Genomic DNA, 13783 nt, shown 5'->3' with positions numbered 1-13783 from the left:
GAACCCATTTACCACGGGCCGTGCATCTGGTTTCGTCATCCTCCGAGAGCTTCTCGAAGCTCTGACTAATTTGATCTCGGGGCACGAGGGCCACCAAAAAAAAATAAAAATAAAAATAAAAAACTTCGTCTATCGAGTTCAGGCGGACATATCCCTGATTGTAGTGTTACAGTCACGTACTCGTCCAGCTTCTCTTCCCGTGCTCATTGCACCCTGACTTTGATGTAGGGAACCTCAACGTCTTCCTCGGCCAAATCCTCTGCCACCATTTCGAATATTACTTCCTTCTGATGCTCGGGGATTGGCTGCTTTGAGATGTTGGCTACAAGCTGGCTCAACTTCCACCCCATGCGCTCCTTCATCTTGGATGGTGCGTGGAAGCTGGCGTAGAGTAGGCTGACCCCAGAGCTCAGCATCATAATGTCCAAACCTCTCTCCTTGAAAGTATCCAAGAGCTCCTGCAATGTCATGTCGTCCACCTCGAATCGGTCCCATATCTTGTCCAGCGTAACCTTGCCTTGTGGGCCCGTGTACTCAACCTTGGGACTGGGGATTGGTTCGCTGAATCCGAAGAATGGCAGCGCCAAATTGATGAAGCCATTCTTGTACTGCTCAATGTCCTTCTTCCCGTCAACAACCTTGTACAGCTCCAGGCCCACCAGACCAGTCACGAGAGCCGTCGTGGTGGCGATTGCCGGAATGATTTTGCCGGCGATGAACTTTGTCTTGTGTCGGTCTGCCGGCTCAATCTTGTAGTTCTCGGCCCGCAAATTGCTGCACGCCGTAATAAAGTCAATGTGATGGTTGGAATCGTCATCCTTTTCGAACTCGACAGGCTGCAGCTGGAAGCCGGACAGTGTGCTCGGTGCCGGAATATTCGAGCTTAGGGCCTGAAGCTCGTCATCGTCTTCATTACCCCCGGCATTGGGATCCTACAGAGACATTAGCTTGAACTTGCAATCGGAGTGGAGCAGGAAGGGGGGCATGGAATACACTTACAGGTTCCCTGTCATCAGCTTGAATTCGGACATTTGAGTCGGGGGAGAAGTCGGGCACAATGACATTCTCCAGCTCGCGCATATACATGGCTTTGTCGTGTCCGGGCGGCTTGATATTGAAATTGAAAGCGTGAAGGTTGGCTGCAGCAACAATGAATCCAAAGTGTGTGGGGTTGTTGGGATCAAACTTCAATGCATCTGGAGCGCGCTTTGGACCAGACCAAAAGGGGGTGCCGCTTGATGTTGTAGAGTCCTTGGGGAAATTGTACAGCAGCTGCTGGATCTTGTTGGTGAATTCAGTCTCGAATTGCATCCTCGCCCACGCTATGCAATCCTCAAAAGTACGAGGGCGCTCCGTCGTCAGATAGTTGCGGATCGTCTCGAGCGTCTCTTTCTGGTTGCCGCCTTGTTTCAAAGTGGTCTCGATGAAGTCGGGCTGGGTCAGGTACAAATTGACCGTCTGCGGAGCCTTGACAAAGCGGTTCTCAAACATGTAGTCTTTGGCCCAGGCGATGGTGTGCTCGATTCGGTTGGGAAAGCTTCGAATGGTGCACATGGGGAATTCCTTCTCGGGTGGGTCTTGCGAAGAGGAGTACGATTCCGTGAGATGAGGAAGCACAACCTGTGTATTTCCCTTTGTTCCCAGTGTGCCGCTCTCGAGGAGAGGCTTGCGAAAGAAGACGCATCGACGGTCAACATAAGTCCGGGCTTCGACATTGTCCAAGGCATTGGTGACACCGTCTAAGCCTCCCCAGAAGGTTTCGTTGAAGATGCTTTCCGTATCTGCGCTGACGCGATCCTTGAACGTTTGGATGTGGCCCACCAGATCCAAATTCATTCGCTGCACCGCCTTGGCTGCACAATCGCTCTTCATGCTGCCAACATCCTTGGCGCGAAACAGGAATTGCCGGTTGAGGTTGCTTTTCTCGATGGAGTCCATGTCCGTGACGAAAATCTTGCCCTTGGCTCCGGTGCCGAGTCCCATCATGGCCCAATTCTTCAACATTTCGCAGCCAATGGCTCCAGCGCCGACGAGAAACTGCGTTTGATTGGCGATTCTTTCCTGGTACTCTGAGCCAAACACGGCCACCTGGCCGTCATATCGGCTTCCCACTGGCTTGCATAGCTCAGGGCTTCTCCCGGTGGACATTGGGAGTGATTCGAGGGAGTCGAAGTACATCCACTGTTGGATGGGCTGAAACTTGCCAGAGACAGCTTTGAGGATTTCTTGTGCGGCTATGCCACCAAATGATGCAGCCATTGGGCTCAAGTCACCGCGAGCCTGGTAGCTGAGCTCCTTGAGCAGCTTTTCGTCAAATTCAATCTCGAGCTTCTCCTCGGCAGCAAATTTTTTTGCGGCACCAAGCACGATCGCGGCATCGTCGTCGTTCATGGGGTGTGGGAGGAATCCCTTGGAGATCTGAAAAGCGTGCAGAGCCTGGAAGCCGAGATGCAGCTGCTGTGGTCGATCAAACTTGGCAAAGTCTGACATGACGAATTCCGGTTCTTTGAGCGCGTCGGTAAATGTTTTGAACTTCAACGGCTTGGGCATCTTAACTTGCTGGTATGTGCCGCCACGCCTGTACTGTCCCAGACCAGAAACATCGCCAATAGAAAATGTATATGGGCCTTTGACAACAACTTTTCGAGGCTCGCAACCGTTCAAGCTCTCCATGCCCTCAATTTCCGAAAAGGTCACGTAGTCGCCGTCTTCAAGTCCATGTCTTGTTTCATCCAATGCTGACACGAGGCCCTCTTCGTCAATACCGGCAACAATTCCACTCAAAGGAGCTTCTCCTGTGGGGTCAATGACGGTGAATTCTGGGCCAAAATCGCAGAAAATTGAGCCAAACAATCCAAAGGTGTCGGCGATCACGACGTAGATGCCTTTGGAGTGACAATAATCGGCAACGGCCTTTTGCAAGTGAAGAGGAGTGTTGGTGAGAGCAACTACCTGATAGGAGTCGAATTGGGACAGGTCACCATCAAGACTGGTGGCGAGCGTTAGTGAGCGAAGACTAGACGGGGAGTGATTTCAGCGCGTTGACCTACCCAGAAGACTCGTGGACTTTTACAGGAGTGTACGCATTCAGCTCGGCTACCCGAGGGACCGTAACTTCATGTCTGGGTTTGCCGACATCCTCTGGTGTAAGGAAAAACTGTGAAGAAAGATCCGAGATGTGAACTGGCGCGGGATCGTAGAGTGTCAAACTTTTGACGCCTGCCAGAGCAATGTTCTTGGCGATTTCGACACCCAGACCTTTGAGGCCGACAATGAGCACGTTGGAAGTGCCCATACGTCTCATAGCCTCGTGACCCAAAACATAGAGCTGCCGACTGTAGAGCGATTCGTCGATCTCGGTGTGTCCAACCACAGACTCGTCTACCTGCATCCTTGTTGCAGGGTCGACATCTGGGAGCTTTGGAATCTGGAAATACGGAAAACTGAATTAGCATGTCGAGGTTTGGATTGGCGTTGGGGCCGACCTTTATGTCGTCGTGCGTGGCCGATTTGAAAGCATGCCAAGCTGCAGGTGAGAAGACGAAGACGACGGAAAAGGGTTGGATGGCCAATAGTAGTGTCAAGGGAGGGCTGAGGCACTTACAGTCATGGCTCGTTTTGTTTCGGGCTGAAGCTCTCCGTTGGAGAGCTTTCGCTTCCCCGGCGTGTCTGACCTGGCTGAGGGCGGAATCTTGAAATTAGAGGCTCGAGACCTGAAGTTATCAATAAGCTCAATCTCGCCACAATGCGAAACCGTACAAGGACAGGAGAAAATTCAGGCAAATGAGAGAAAAAGGAGAGCAGAGGTACTACTTTTTTCGATCGAATTCGTTGTAGATGTGCAAAGGTCTACTTGGTGACCGTGAGCCTGAAACTGAGAGGTTGTGTGTGGTGTTGGCCGTTGAAAGTGAGAGAAGACAGCTTAGTTGATGGCAAGCACTCCACCCCACTTGGGTCGTTGAGTACATACAGTACGTAAGTACGTAATGACTTGAGGGACGGGGTTCAGGGTGGGGGTTTATGGTGATGGTGACAAAGACTCATCGGTGCCATCATTCATCATTCATCATTCAGGCAGCTGGTCTGGAACGAGCTTGCCTGACTTGCCTGGTCTGGTCTCAAAGGGACTAGCGGGGCGGGGCTTGGCTACGGCTACCTGAGTACTCCGTACCTTACCTTTGGTCCTCCAAAGTTGGAACCAAACCTTAGAACGGAGTACTCCGTAGACTCGAGCTGGTACGTGGCGGTCCGTAGACGAGCCGACCCCTCCAATGGGATGGATGGGCCAGGCCAGCAAGTCGACGCCGCTTCGACCTCGCCAAGTGCTCTTGTCTGCCGTCAACATCACCACATGCAGTCAACCAGCTCCTCTGCCGGCTGTTCTTTCGAGTCAAGTTCCCCCTTGCCAGCCGCCCTGCGCCAACGGCCGCGCTTTGCAAGCCAGTCTCGACGCACCCACGAATCGGCCGACGCCCGCCAGACGCACGCGGACCCTGCCGCTGCCCCAGTCCCGCAAGCCTCGCTCACACTCTCGCCACCGACCGACTAACATGGTCTCTTCCACTCTGCCAAAATCAGCATAAGGGGGAAAGGAAACGAATCAAAATAAATACGGCAAGGAACGAGACGGGAAAAAAAAAAAAAAAAAAAAAAGGCCCAATGGCTCCCGCTCGCAGGATCCAAGGCCGCCGCATCCGCCAGCCGTCGCCGTCCAAGCCAAACCCCAAGGCCGACCTGCCTCCCGTCTCGGCCCTCTTTCTCATCGACTTCGACGTCAAGGCCGGCTACACCATCACTTGGAAGAGGGCCGTGCCGGGCGTCGAGCTCGACGGACAGGTCGAGTACAAGTCGCTGCCGTCGGGGCTTCACACCGTCCGCCACGACCTGATTTACTTTGTCCACGGCGCCCACGCCGGCTTGAGCGCCTTTGCCAACGAGCCGTGCGAGGAGGAGGCGGCCAGGAATGCGCGCATGATTGCCGTGGGCGTCCTCGTACCCCTGAGCTACGGACGGCTCGGCAGGGCCTGGCGGCACGCAGAGCGCTTGAAGGACCTGGCAGCGTAAGTCGTGCTCCTGTGTTTTCCCATGCGCGCTCGCCCACCCTGTGTGTGTGTGAGTGTGTGTGTGTGCGTGTGCGTGTGGAAAAGATGACCGCACCCGTCGTCGTCCCGCTAACTTCTCTTGACCCGTCAGACGACTGGCCAAGGATCGTTTCCAGACCCATCTTCTGGAAACGTACTGGGACGAGCATAGAGATGGAGCAGGCGACAAACACGCGCGAGACGAGCCCCCCGAGTCGCCCGACTTGCCCGACTCTCCCGCTCAGGAGCGCAGGCCGCCGCGCTGCAGAAAACGCTCGGCATCCGACGGCGCCGCGTTGCTGCACGCCGAATACAAGCTGTCGCCTTTCCACCCCGCCTGGAGCTTGGCCAGCCTCCTCGACAAGTTTGGGCCTCTCATATTCCCCATCCACAGAGCAGCCCTGCTGCGCAAGCGCATCCTCATCTCGTGCCATGCGCCCGTCCACGAAATCTGCGACTTTGGTGAGCCCCGACCTGCCCCCCCTTCCCCCCCCCTTCCCCCCAGACCTCCAGCATGGGAGCAAAGGCAACAGAAGATGCTGACAGAAGGGGGGCAAAAAAAAGTGTATGGCATTTCCATCCTTTCCAACGTTCCCCATTCCGTCGCCAAGAGACTCCCCTCGTCGTCGCCCGCGCCCCGCCTACGCCCGTTGTTCGCCATCGGCGTCCACGACATACCGTTCCTCATGGACGACTTTGAGGCCCTCAAGCGCCGTCTGGACGGGACGGCGACGGCGCAAGGCGAAGCCGGCTCGGGCTGGGTCGCGTGCACCACCGACAGCATCCTCGCCATGAAGGACACCCTGTGGGACATGCTCATCACCATGCCGCCGGACCACTCGTCGAGGGCGAGGGACAGGGCATGGCCCGCCGTCGAGCACCCGCGCGGCACGCCCGTCAAGGCCACCCAGCGCGACCTGAGGCGGTTCAACGCCCTGAGGACGGGTCTCGCGCGCCTGGCCGCGACGGCGTGCGAGCCGGATGAGCCGCAGCCGCAGCCGCAGCCCGACTCCCCACGGTCCGCCGCCTCTGCTGCGCGCCTCTCGGCCAGCCACCTGGTGCGCGCCGACCACCCGGACCACCCGGCGGACCAAGGCGTGGACAGGCTCGTCGAACCCCCCACGTGGGCGGCCCTCGCCTACAACGGCTACATGTGGTGGGCCTCGGCCGGCGAGCAGCTCCGGTCCGAGGAGCAGCAAGAGTCGTCCCGCGACGCCGCCCTCCTCGCCGACTTTGCCCCTGCGCCAGCGCCAGCGCCTGCGCCTGCCCCCGCCCCGACAGGCGTCTCCCGCTCGGCGTCGCGCGAACCCCTCCTCCTCTCCGACTCGCTCGCGTCTCTCAGCGGCGGCGGCGGCGGCGAGCCGCGCGCCCACCTCGCCATCGTGGCCTACTTCCACCGCCTGACCGCGCAGATGCTCTCCGTCCTGGCGGACCTGGTCGACGGCGCAGACGAGGCGTACCCCCCGCGGTACCGGGACCACACCCACCCCGAGATGCTGCTGGACGACTCCGACTCCGACTCCGACTCCGACTCCGACTCCGCCGACGCCGTCGCCGTCGACAGCCGCTCCGTGGAGCAGATGGGCCTGGACGTCTGGAGCGCCGCCGACGCGGCGTACGTGCAGGACCTGGCGGAGACGTATTTCGGCACCGGGGCACGGGTCGAGGGCAAGGGCGTGGAGATTTGCGGCGTGCGCGTGTGCTGACTGGGTTTTTCTGCCGTTTGTTTGACGTTTGTCGTTTGTCTTTGCTGTGTTTTGTGTCTTTTTCTTCATTGTTTTCGTTTCTTCATTTTTTTCGCGCCGTCTCTTCTCTGTCTTTTTTTTCCCCTTCATCTTCTTTTTTATTTTTTTTGTGTTTTTCTTCTCCATCCATCTTTTCGCCTCTTTCTTTTATCTCCTTTTTCTTTTATCTCCTCTTTCTTTTATCTTTTTTCCGTCTTTTCTACTTTTTGTCTTTTTTTGCGTGTTCTTCTTTCTGTCTTGTTCTTTCTTCTTCTTTTCATAATCACCATATCATCACCATCACATCATCACATCTTCACCATCTTCGCTTCTACCGGCAAGCATCAGCTTGCGCACATGTATCATCTCCAGGTAAAATCAGCGAGAGCAGTAGACTAGCATCACAGGCAACGCCGCCACGTCGAAATCAGTACCGACAGACCACCTTGTATCAATTCACCGTGCTTTGCTGCTGCCCCTAGTGTCGCCGCTGCCCACGGGCCGGACACATACATGGCAGTCTCGTGCGAATCTCGTTACCCCCCACCGTGAGGCAGGCTGCGAGACGGCATCAGTCCGTCCGTCTGGTCCGTCCATGGGTTGCACAGCGGGCACTCCGACACCAACGAACCCATCGAAACATAGTCTACACCGTATCTGTCTCACACAACGAAGCAGCGGCAAAAGAAAACACACCAAATCCCCCACGTGAGAAAACACGTCTCACCGGGGAAAAAAAAAAGAAACAAAAAAACAGCAGAAGCAGAAACACAAGATACAAAACACACGAGAACAATACAAACCAAAATGACCCGTCTATGACTCGTCCTCGGTATCCGTGTTTGTGTCGCTCGTGTCATCCTCCTCTTCCTCTGTGCCGCTCTCGTCATCCGACTCGTCCCGCGCTCTTCGTCTGGACTGCGGTGCTTGGCCAGTCTTGAGGGCCTGCATCTGACCAGCGATGGAATCTACACCCAAACAAGTCAGCAAGTTGGCGCGAAAAAAAAAAAACACGCGTGTGCATTCCACGGGACCGACACCCTTGCACAAAATCGGTCGGCTCGGGACTTACCCTCGTCAGGCTCGGAAATGTCGTCGTCGGCTTCCTCCACGTCGACCGTCGCGCTGGGCTCTTCCACCACAAGCGTCACCTCCATCTTGGTGTCGAATCCGACGTACGAGTCGCAGACTAGGTGCATGACAAAGGTGTAGTGCCCGGCCTGGGGGGGCGCCGCGAATTGCGCCTTGAGAGTCTGCATGTTGAAGGTCGGCTTGCCCCGCTCGTCGAAAATGGGCGCGTCGAAGCGGTCAAAGGTAAAAGGGGGCACGGCCAGCTTTCCCTGCTTCGAGTCGCTCAGGAAGGCGTACCACTTGGGGGTGTGGTCGCGGGCGTAGTGAGGGGCGAACGCCAGGGGAGGCAGGATGCTCTGCTCCTCGACGGTGATGGGCTTGCCGTCCGCCCCCTTGATGGTCCTGGCCTTGCGGCCCATGAGGGCCTCGAGATCGTCCTCGGCGGGGTCCACGTCCTCCAGGTCCGGCTCGTTGATGGCGGGGACGCTCTCCGCGCCCGGAGGGATGAACCGACCCTTGATGACCAGCGTGACCAGGGAGGACGGGAGGATGACGCGCTCGCCCGTGACCTTGAAGAAGGCCTTGGCAACTCGCAGGTACGGCAGCTGGTTGCCGACGCCGACGCAGGTCCTGTACTGCTCTTCCGAGAGCAAGCCTTTGCCCACGACCAGCCGACGTCGCTGGGCGTCGGGGAGGTCCATGAACTGCTGGACCGTCATGTGCGTCTTGGAGTCGCCCTCGGCGGCCATGGCGATCTTGGGGGTGAAGTGCGGGAGCTGCAGGAGGGGCGAGGCCTTTGGCGAGAGGGCCTGGATGATGTGCTGGTTGGCAAGGAACGATCCGGAGATGGGCTCAATGTTGCCAAAGGCGAGCGCAATGGCGGCAAAGGACTGGTTGAGGGAGCGCGCGATGGGCGCGACGCCGTACTTGGCCTTGGCCATGGCCGGGTCGTCGAGCTCAACACGGCCGAGGTAGGCCCACAAGAGGGCGAGGACCTTGCGGCGCACGCCGCACTCGAGATCCTCCAGCTTCTCCTTGTCCTTGACGGAGAAGCCGGCGGCAAAGGCGGAGGCGTCGCCCGGGGCGGAGATTCGCGACTCGAGCTTGGACAGGCCCGACTCGGCCAGGTCGCCCCGGAGCAGGCTGTCAAACTCCTTGCCGGCGCTGAGGGCCCAGATGATGCCAGACTCGTCCATGTCCTCGTCGTACTGGCGGAACAGGTTGTTGGCGCTCTCCATGAGGACGCCCTCCTTGGAACGCTTCTTGGTGCCGTACCACCATGAGCCGACCAGGTAGGGGAGCAGGACGCCGAGAAGCCCCGTGTACAGGACGACGAGGTACTTGCCGTTGCCGTCGGACACGATGAACTTGGGGAGAGCGATGCCGATGCTCATGCTCTGCTTGCCGTCGGGGTGGCCAAACTGGATGTAGTTGTTGCGGACCTCCTCGTCGGTCAACGCTTGGTATGCCTTTGTGAGCTGGACGTAGTGATCGTTGAGGGACTCGACCGTCTGGTTCTTGGAAGGGTCGGGCCGGACCTTGTCGGGGTGGAACTTGACCGACAGTCGCTTGTAGTGCGACCTGATTTGCTTTTCCGTGGCAGACTACAACACCTTGTCCATCAGCAAGCAAGCACACGGCGGATTTTGGTTTTTTCTTGATCCTGTTTTTCTTTTCCGACTGCCCCATGCCGATTATTCCGAGCCAAAAAAAAAAAAAAAAAAAGAAAAAAAAAAGAAAAAAAAAACTTACGTCGGCGATGCCCAGGATGTCGTACGGGTTCCAGATCTTGTTCTCGACCGGATCCGTCGTCATGATCAGATACGCCATCAATCCCATCAGAGCCCAGCCCAGGACAGCAACCAAGGCCCTCTTCACCTTGCGCTGCTTCCTCTTCTGCGCAGCCCGCAACGACGCCACGACGCCTTCATGCCGCGTCTTGTAGTCCGTCTTGATGCGGGGAGCCAGATGCGAGTCGTCCTTGCTGGGCTGCAGCAAGCTATACGTCACAGGCAGCGTGATCAGGCCTGTCAGTGTGAGGATGAAGAAGGGAAAGAACTGGGCCTGGTGACGGGCGCAGCAGGACGATTAGCACAAGCACAGCCCCGGCTCCCCCGTATGCCGCTGCGCAGCATCGCTTCTCAAGAGGCAAGCAAGCAAGGGAGAGAGAGAGAGAGGGAAAAAAAAAAAAAAAAAAAAAAAGAAAAAAAAAAAAAAGAAAGGGGAGCAGCAACCCGTACCTGGTCGTCGTATGAGTAGTCGGAGCTCATCGTGGCGGCAGCGGCAGCGGCCAGGCAGGGCTTGGCCTGCTTGGGAGGATGGCAAACGTTGGCTGGCCCCGAGATTTGCGGCGGCGAGTTGGGGAGGCAGGACTGTCCGGGACGCTGATGGAAACACACACACGAGACGGACGAGCTTGCGGCTGTCCTTGGCCCGAATTCGCGCAGGCGGATGGCACAAAAGTAAGTGTCTGGTCGTCTGCGGAACAGGTCAGCAAGAGGATGGGAGCCGGGCCCGTGGGTTGCGAGACGGGCGAGTCGAAAACGTGACGAGGGGGGCAACTCGGTGTCCTCTGCAAAGGGTCCGTCCGGCCTGGCGGATTATCCGAGTCTCCCGCTAAAACTCTTCTCTTGATGGTTGCAAACGAATGCGTGCTGCATGCAATTGACATGGGAGACTTGACAGACCATGTCCAGTCCAATGCCGCCACCGTGTTCAGTTCGGTTGGTTCCAGTCGGCAGCGAGTTGGGTTGTCCAGTGGCACTGGGCCCACTGGGCTTGGCCCACCCGGTCCCCTGGCGCCTGTACTCCCGCCGTGGCACGCCCCAAGAGCCGCAACTAGTTGCCTGTCAGGGCACGGGTTGGCCATGTGCGTGCGTCCGTCCGTGTACGGGGTACATAGTCCTACTGTATCATATGTATGTGTGGACTGGACCATCTCTGCAGCGGCTGGTTACCGTGCTTGCTTTATCCTGTCTGCCTATTCTCAAGTCTATATGACAATGACGCTATCCACTCTTCTATCCGGCCTTCACTTTTATGAAAAAAAAAAAAAAGGGGGGGGGGGGGGGGGGGGGGGGGGGGGGGGGGGGGGGGGGGGCAAAAACCAAGAAGAAACAGAAAGCAAAAAAAAAAAAAAGAAAGCGACGTGCTGCGCAATGCTCGCGCAAAGTCGTTGATGCATCCAAACCTAGACCGCTGTTGAAACCCCAGCATCAGAGCTCGCTTGAGCTTGCCGCAGGATGAAAATGCCCCCTCATCAGGAAAGCAGACCGCTCGGTACGCTCAGTCGCCGTTGCCCCCGCATATCATAGCCATCCGAGTCGTCGCCGTCCGCCAGTGCCGTGCGCAGCGAGGCCTCGTCTCCGTCAGAGTCCTCCCCCTCCTCCTCCGTGGTTCCGCTCGCCATCTCCTCCACCAGCAGGCTCCTCAGGTCCTCCTCGCTCATGATGGTCTGGATGCTCCCCCTCCTGACCCAGGGCCTCGTCTCGCGCCTCCCTTGCTCCACCAGTCGCTCAATCTTGAGCCGGTTCGCCACAAACTTGAGCACGGGGAACGCGCTCTGCTGGCCCTGGTGCAGCATGCGGGCCAGCCTCTGCGGGTCCGGGTCCGAGAGGATGCGGTAAAAGTCCGAGGGCACCGACTTGGGCCAGATGGTGATGGTGCCGCTAAACTCCTGCAGCCAGAGCTGGCTCCAGTCCTGGCCCAGCGGCCGGGGCAGGAGCTCGGCGTGGCGCACAAACTTGAGCCACTTGTTCATGTCCAGCTTCAGGTAGTGCTCAAAGGCGGACATGAGGTAGCCGCCTCGCCAGCCCCGGCCCTTGCGGTGGGTGACGGGGTGTCCGACGGACCCGCGGGACGAGAAGAAGAAGAGGTTGATGTGGGGGTTGACCTGGCTGACTATGGTGAAGTTGACGTTGAAGTGCGTGTTGAGCGCCTTGATGGGAATGTCCGTCCGCAGGCTGCCGTCCTTCCACTTGTGGCCGAACGAGTAGGGGGCCAGCGTGCCGTCGCGCGTCTTCATCATCAGGACGACGGGGTTGAGGATGCCCGGGACGGCCGCGGACGCGAGCACCGCCGACCAGATGACGCAGTCGGGGCTGGTCAGGTAGTTGCACAGAATGGTGGGCGAGTGAGGGTCCGCGGGGACGCAGGTGACGTTGAGGATGCGGCCGGTCCGCCCGTACGCTTCGCGGAAGGTCATGGAGCCCCTGGTCCACCAGCTGCACCGCCTGGCCCAGTCGACCGAGTCGAACCGCGCGCCCGTCCTCCACCATCTCGGGATCCAGACGGTCGCCGGCTCGCGGCAGGCGTTGATCTGCTGCGACAGCGCCGGCACGAGAAGCTCCCCGAGCTCGTCGTTTGTTCTCGTGGCGACCAGGGCCGCGATCAGAGCCCCGCCGCTCGTGCCGGTGATGACGTCGGGGAGCAGGTCGGCGTCGACCAAGGCCTTGACGAGTCCCAGATGGTAGTATGCGAACCCAGCCCCTCCGGAGAGGCAGAGAGCCGTGCGGCCGTAGTTGGCGTGGATGTGCTTGAACAGCAGGCGCTTGTCCTCGGCCTGCAGCCGGCTTGTGCTCAGCAGCAGCTTGATGCTTCTCTCCACTGGTGAAGCGGCATGTGACGCGTGGTTAGCCAAGGAAAAAAAAAAAAAGAAAAAAAAAAAAAAACCACATTTTCGGTTTCGGTTTCGGCGCGTGCTGCTGCGAACAACAACAACAACAACAACAACAACAACAAGACTCACCTTCGTCGATAAAGTTCTGCACCAGGTTCTTGGTCCCGTAGTAGGTCTGGCTGTACAGTCTCGCGTTCTCCACGCCGACAAAGTTGTTCTTGACGCAAGCCTCCACCAACGACCTGAGGTCCTCCACCGCGGTCCTGTGCTCCGCACCGTTCTGCTGCACGCCCCTGGCTTCCTCGGCCTCGGCCTTGGCCCTCAGCTTCTTCAGCTGGTCCCACACTCGCTTGACGGTCTTGGAGTCGTAGTAGGCGAACTCGTTCTCCTCCCTCCACGTCTGCCTGCCCAGGAAGACGTCCAGCTCCCGCGCGGCAGCCACCCACTCGTGGTACGTCGACGCTCTGCGCATGTTCCGGCGCAGCGTCTCCCTCCGTCCGCGCCACGTGAAGAAGTGCTCAAACACCCAGATGTACCACCTGGTCGAGAGATAGGCGAGCGCCAGCCCGCCGAGCCAGGCAAACACGAACAAGAGCAGCGGCCACTTGAACAGCTGGTACAGGTAGCCCTCGCGCGTCTCGTCCTTGGTGCGCGTGCCGAGCAGGCCCTCGACCGCCTTGCTGGCCCCCTTCCTGCGCCGCCTGGCCCGGGACAGCCTCGGGCGCCGCTTGTAGAACCTCGGGCTCACGGGCGCCCAGTCGTTCTGGGCGGTGAAGAAGGTGCCCTGCCTCCGGGCTTCAGCTGGCTCCGGCAAGCCGCCCCCCGCGGCGGCGGCGGCGGCGGCAATGGCATCGGTTCGGGCATGACCGTCACCGTCGTCGTCGCCGTCGTCGTCGTCGGCATCGTCGGCATCGCCACTCACGCTGGCTTGCGAGTCTCTCTTGGTGAGATGGACGGAGCTGCAGGTGCTCATGGGCGACCTGATGCCGCTGGTGACGTCGTCGGACGGGCTCTGCAGCGGATCCGGCGCCTGGAGAGCCCTCTCAAAGGCAGCCAGGTCTTCCGGTCCGAGGAACTCATGGCCGGCGTCGGGGAGGGCGGACGCGTCGAACGACGCGGGGGGGAACCCGTGTATGGTATCGTGCGGCATGCTTGGGTGTGCGTTGCGCTTTACGCCATCGGCCAGCGGGCCAGAAAACCCATCCACTAAGCGTTGCAGGATGCGAAGCGTCGGCCGACTGAGGACAGCTGACTTTTTCCCGTCCCGGCAGAAGGCAGGGGGCCCGCAG

General features: G+C 58.7%; 4 protein-coding genes across 4 annotated transcripts; 1 reads left to right on the top strand and 3 right to left on the bottom strand.

Moving 5' to 3' along the window:
- Nucleotides 1-203: 203 nt before the first annotated feature.
- UV8b_03591 (uncharacterized protein) lies at nt 204-3610 on the bottom strand (the record flags this gene model as incomplete). Its single annotated transcript, XM_043141089.1, has 4 exons — nt 204-932; nt 1000-2989; nt 3051-3427; nt 3605-3610. The coding sequence occupies 4 exons, from the start codon at nt 3608-3610 to the stop codon at nt 204-206; spliced, it is 3102 nt and encodes a 1033-aa protein (XP_042997023.1).
- Nucleotides 3611-4659: 1049 nt separating this feature from the next.
- Nucleotides 4660-6787, top strand: UV8b_03590 (uncharacterized protein; the record flags this gene model as incomplete). The annotated part of the gene is made up of 3 exons (XM_043141088.1): nt 4660-5060; nt 5194-5543; nt 5646-6787. The coding sequence occupies 3 exons, from the start codon at nt 4660-4662 to the stop codon at nt 6785-6787; spliced, it is 1893 nt and encodes a 630-aa protein (XP_042997022.1).
- Nucleotides 6788-7621: 834 nt separating this feature from the next.
- UV8b_03589 (uncharacterized protein) lies at nt 7622-10146 on the bottom strand (the record flags this gene model as incomplete). The annotated part of the gene is made up of 4 exons (XM_043141087.1): nt 7622-7773; nt 7878-9480; nt 9629-9940; nt 10117-10146. 4 exons carry the CDS (start codon nt 10144-10146, stop codon nt 7622-7624), a joined length of 2097 nt encoding a protein of 698 aa, XP_042997021.1.
- Nucleotides 10147-11135: 989 nt separating this feature from the next.
- UV8b_03588 (uncharacterized protein) lies at nt 11136-13644 on the bottom strand (the record flags this gene model as incomplete). The annotated part of the gene is made up of 2 exons (XM_043141086.1): nt 11136-12481; nt 12624-13644. The coding sequence occupies 2 exons, from the start codon at nt 13642-13644 to the stop codon at nt 11136-11138; spliced, it is 2367 nt and encodes a 788-aa protein (XP_042997020.1).
- Nucleotides 13645-13783: the final 139 nt, after the last annotated feature.

Source organism: Ustilaginoidea virens, chromosome 3 (genome assembly GCF_000687475.1).
Source record: "Ustilaginoidea virens chromosome 3, complete sequence".
In the NCBI taxonomy this organism is placed as follows: domain Eukaryota; kingdom Fungi; phylum Ascomycota; class Sordariomycetes; order Hypocreales; family Clavicipitaceae; genus Ustilaginoidea; species Ustilaginoidea virens.
The sequence above is the reverse complement of the archived record's forward strand: the minus strand, read 5'-3'. Positions and strand labels throughout refer to the sequence as shown.